Source organism: Triticum dicoccoides, chromosome 5B, assembly GCF_002162155.2.
Source record: "Triticum dicoccoides isolate Atlit2015 ecotype Zavitan chromosome 5B, WEW_v2.0, whole genome shotgun sequence".
Lineage (NCBI taxonomy): Eukaryota > Viridiplantae > Streptophyta > Magnoliopsida > Poales > Poaceae > Triticum > Triticum dicoccoides.
In genome coordinates, this window is record NC_041389.1 from 561,125,055 (window position 1) to 561,130,035 (window position 4,981).

Below are 4,981 nucleotides of genomic sequence, written 5' to 3' on the forward strand. Positions count from 1 at the left end.
TGTCATAAAGCCACGACCACCACAACATGGCACGAGTTCAAACAAAGAAAAGAAACAAGATCCAAAGCGAAAATAGCAAGTAATATGGTTTTGAACAGCAGATCAGCCCCCAAGGAACTAAGAAGATATTGAATTAATGGCACATTTTTTTTTATTTCAGCACTGGGTACACCTTTTTTACTGAGCTCACTTGTTCAAACTCCAGGAGAGGGGAGACCCGCCAAAATCCAGGTCTTCCGAGTATTACAGAAATTTTATTTAATTAGTAGGAGAATACATGCATTTGACACCTTGGATCAAAACAAACTTAAATAGTTCTAAAAAAACATAAAGGGGTACCACCTAGATAACGAGAATTCCTTTTGGTCGTGTCTTCAGCTCACTTCCTCCAAGCTCAAACTGGTTAAAATTGAATCGTTTTCTTCATTTTGCTCACCTGTCAAATCATTTAGGACGAGCTGCTTGTTTGCCTGAATGCCTTCGAGTGCCATCTCAACTTGCCTCATGGTAGGCCTCTCCTCTCCTCTTAACTTTATACATGATGCAGCGAGAGCAGCTACTTCTTCAACTTCACTACCTCCCTCCTCTACAATTTGGGAATCTAGTATGTCAACTAGTTTGCCTTCCTCTAGGAGTTCAACAAATTGTGCAACAAGTCCATCACCTTCTGAGGTTCTATACATGATTGGTATCTTCCTCGTAAACAACTCCAAAAGTAGGATTCCGAAGCTATAAACATCGCTCTTTTCTGAGAGCCGCCCGGCGTAGTAGTACATAGGATCTAGATATCCTATTGTTCCTTGGACTGCTGTTGCGGTTCTCCCTGACTGGTCGATAGGAATGTACCTTGAAGCACCAAAGTCTGATAGTTTTGCCGTGAAAGCATCATCAAGAAGTATGTTAGAAGATTTGATGTCTCGGTGTATTACAGGAACTGAAACAACAGAATGAAGGTAAGCAATAGCTCTTCCTACTTCACATCCGATCCTTAGCCTGTCACCCCAAGATATTGATTTTGGCGAGTCATTATGAAGATGATCACCAAGGGTTCCATTGGAAATAAATTCGTATGCCAAGAGTGGGACTTCTGTCTCGAGACAACAACCATGAAGCTTGACAATATTCCTATGGTTGATTTGTGATAGTATGGCAACCTCATTTATGAACTCATCAATTTCTCTCTGGACCATAATATTTGACTTTTTGATGGCCACAACATGCAAGTCTGACAATATTCCTTTGTAGACAGTACCATGCCCTCCGCCACCGAGCTTACAAGATTGATCAAAATTGTTTGTGGCCTTCTCTATCTCCTTCATAGTGATGATCATCCTCTCACCGATGTCAGACCTTTGAGATACTAGCTGTTGCAATAGTTGTCCATGATTTTGATTGAAGAACTTCCGTTTCAACTTTTCAGCTCTATGATGCTCAAGCTTACGGATTATTAACAATCCACCTATAACCAAAAGCATGAGGGATGGGACGAGAGAAACCAAGAGACCAATGATTAAACCTGCAAAAATGATTACTTATATGTTTGTTAATTTGATCATATAGCAAATTTGGCTCCCGTGGGTTATCACTGACTTCCTGCCGGTTGCAAAACGACTAGAGCTTTGAATTAAAACTGAAGGATGCATATTCTTAAGCACTGGCGATCGTAGGAGTCAGATGTTATGATGGCAAAGCTAGAAAATTAGACCATGCGTACACAAATTATACCTATATATATGTGTGTGTGTGTGCGCGCGCGCGTGCGTGTGTAGACCACTATTTTGGGTACCACTCGAAATTTCCTGATCCCGAGCGGTTACCGCTACCCCACGAAAAGCACTCATACCGAGCAAAAAAATTCGAGTTTGAAAATTTTGAATTCAAACTCGGACCTAGTTAAATACAAGGCATCTCTGATGTAGAAACATTACATGTCATGGCATAGTGGCAAAGGCATGCTCTCTGGAGCTGCGAGACACGGGTTCGAGTGCCACAGTTGTGCTTTTCTTTCTATTTTAGAATGCAAAAGAAAAAAACTAAAAGTTGTGAAATACTGTGAAAGGCCAAGCATCGAACTCAAGATCTGAAAGATCGTGGCAACGGTTGGTGCCTGCTAACAACCACTACGCTAGGATAGGATTACTTATCTTGAAGAGTTAAAATTTTATCTATATCAACTTCCAAATATTTGAATTCAAAATTTGATTTTAAATTTCGTCCAATTTTTTTTTCAATATTTCGTGGTTACCGTGGTAACCATGAATTTCGGTGCCCCTCGAGAAAAAAGGACAACTTGAGATTCAAAACCTTGGTGTAGACGGAGTGATTAGTACATATAAGTTGCATTTTTTAATTTTTTTTTTCAATAAGCACATTTTAAACCTAAAACAAACGCAGTAAATATGTTGTAGGTCTTAAGAAAAGTTTGCCACCTGTATTGCTTACGGGCCTGAGGCAGCCATTAGGCTGGCTAGCATTTCCTCCTCGTGCGCACCAGCAATTGAACGATCCTTGCGTATTGCGACACTCACCGAAACACCCATGGTCCTTTGCCTGCTTGCACTCGTCAATATCTATAAATAGCAAAAGAGGGGATCGATTAATCAAGAGACATGATTAATCATGCGCATGCATGGCTTAATTTTTCCACATTAGCTAAACCTCAATCGATTGACTTTAGCTAATGGGACAATCGATTTTGAGAGCCATATGCATCTTTCTGATGCAGAGGCTGGGGTAAAACCCTTTTTCGAAAAAAAAGGAAAAAAAAGCTAATGGGACAATCGATTTTGAGATGCCGAAAAAATTTGCCGGAGGAAGGCCAGAGGGGAGGAAGTAGAAGAAAGGGGCTCGCCGGAGGGCTCCCCCAGTGTCTATCTTAGGGTTTAGGGAAGGGGCGGTGGTGGACGGTGGTGGTGGGAGGTGGTGGTGGGGCGGTGGTGGGAGGCTTCGCCGGAGAAAAAATGTGCGTGGGCGGCCTAGAGGGATGGCTGGGGCGGTGGAAGACTCGCGGTGGGGGTGGTTTCGGGGAGGGCGGGGCGGCGATGCGGCGCTCCTGCCGCAGGCGGCGGTGGCCGGTGGTCCGTAGGCGGGTGGATGAAGAAGACGACTCCGAGGTAGAAAAAGCAATGTGCAGTGTTTATTTTCCATCCAATGGTTGAAATGCATCGACCTGACCCAAATTCGTTTTTCAAACGACTGACGTCTAGCCATTCCCTAATTTTTCTCTTCAGAAATGCAAGATGCGCTGGACTTCCGAGTCTCCCAAATACACTATTTTGCCCACTATGCTTCTAATATGCCAAAAATAGTTACAAAAACCAAGTTACTTTGATATGCCGCCTACCTCTTACTTTAGTTTGTGCAATCATTAAACGGATGTCGAATATACGTAGATAGGCACGTACCTTGGCATCCATCAGTGAGATAAGGGTTACCCTTGTAGCCAGGATTGCAGCCGCAAACGTACTGAGCTCCTTCAAAGGGGGTGCTGCAGTTGGTGTTGGCGCTGACGGAGGCTTTGCAGGTTCCGTCGTTGGGACATGCCCAGCCGAGGACCAGGGGAGCCAACAGATGATCATCCTTGTTGGCCTTGGATCCGTAAACGGAACGCTCGGCGCCTAGATTCATAAGATCAGCGGCCCGGTGCGGACCAAACCAACCTTCCTCGGCGATGAACGCGTAGACGGGTAGATTGTCGTTAATGGCGTTGCTCCCGTTGACCCGCTTGAGCTCCACGTCATAGGAAGCGAGGTACCAGAAGACCGGCGTAGTGCAGTAGCCGACCATATAGTTATTCCGGACGTCGTCAGCGGTGAGCACACCACTGCTGTTGCAGTGAGAGCAGCAGCCGGTGGTGTAGCCGTAGGTGCTGCTAGGAGACGTGAAGAGCAGCCTCACCTGCACGTTGCACCCCGTAACCACCAGCTCGGAGCTGGTCGGCGGCAGGAAGTACTGCCAGCGGTTGTCTCCGAAGCCCATAGACCTCACGGTACTGTGGCCGGTGTTGTTGATAGTGGCGTTGATGAAGACAGGGCGGCTGAGCCCACGAATCGTCCTGTTTTTCACCGAGATCTCCTTTACCTCGAAGTCTCCATGGTCGCCCAGGAGGAGCCGTGTGCCTGCTCCTCCTGAGCTCATATCGGTAGTGTTGCCGTGGACGCAGTTGAGCTTGAAGCCTGGCGCCGCAGAGCACCTGTCCTGGCCGAAGCCGAACGGGTACGGCACGCTCACGTCGCTGCACCTCGTTTCGCAGCCGCGTTTCCCTATTGGGGCCGGTGATGCTGCTCCACCGGCTACTACCACGAGTGCAGCTGTTGCCATCACCGCCACCATCGGGAATGACAACGACATTGAGTATGATGGCTACTGCCTAGTGCCTACTGCTAATGTTCAGCGCACACTGCTGGCTCTAGCTTTTCTGCTTGAGTGGCTATACTACACTCTCTCGTCCAGTTTATAAGGGCAACTCTAACGCGGATAAATAAACCTCCCAGAAGTGTCAAGACATAAACCTCCCGCAAATGTCTAGACCGAATTGTTCGGACCTTTTTAGTCATCCAAGGACAGTAACGAAAACAGTCCGGAGGTCCGAAACCCTGCAAATCACCAAACCAAGGGAAGGTCTTGGGGAGAGTCCGGACATCCATCACGTCGGATTCTAATAACACGGACCCACTCAAAACTGAGCCGGAGCCCGCGCATTCTTACAATCCACCCCGTCCTCCTGCATGAGAGCCCACCCCTCCCGACGTGTAACCCCCCCCCCCTCCCTCGTCCATTCCGCCGCCCGCTGCCCAGGCCTTGCCGGAGACATATGCAAGGCAAGTGTTTGGCCAAATGCCATAGACAACTTTTTTTGGCGTTCTCGTTGTTTACTTTAAAGCAAACACGATGGATTTGGACAAAGAGTTCTTCTACACTGAGTTTCGTCTTCGTCGGATAAAGTTGATTATGAAACAGCGATGATGAGGGCGATTTTCGA

General features: G+C 46.8%; 1 protein-coding gene across 1 annotated transcript; it reads right to left on the reverse strand.

Moving 5' to 3' along the window:
• Positions 1 to 374: 374 nt before the first annotated feature.
• Positions 375 to 4,332, reverse strand: LOC119310087 (putative wall-associated receptor kinase-like 16). The gene is made up of 3 exons (XM_037585934.1): positions 3,405 to 4,332; positions 2,529 to 2,570; positions 375 to 1,516 (listed from the first exon to the last, which is right to left on the reverse strand). Exons 1-3 carry the CDS (start codon positions 4,330 to 4,332, stop codon positions 375 to 377), a joined length of 2,112 nt encoding a protein of 703 aa, XP_037441831.1.
• Positions 4,333 to 4,981: the final 649 nt, after the last annotated feature.

Excerpts from the sequence above, each read along its gene's own strand:
- LOC119310087 (XM_037585934.1), bottom strand. The coding sequence starts at position 4,332 with ATGGTGGCGGTGATGGCAACAGCTGCACTCGTGGTAGTAGCCGGTGGA. Across the intron at positions 2,571-3,404 it reads TCTCACTGATGGATGCCAAG|ATATTGACGAGTGCAAGCAG; the intron begins GTACGTGCCTAT and ends TGCTATTTATAG. Across the intron at positions 1,517-2,528 it reads AAAGGACCATGGGTGTTTCG|GTTTAATCATTGGTCTCTTG; the intron begins GTGAGTGTCGCA and ends TCATTTTTGCAG.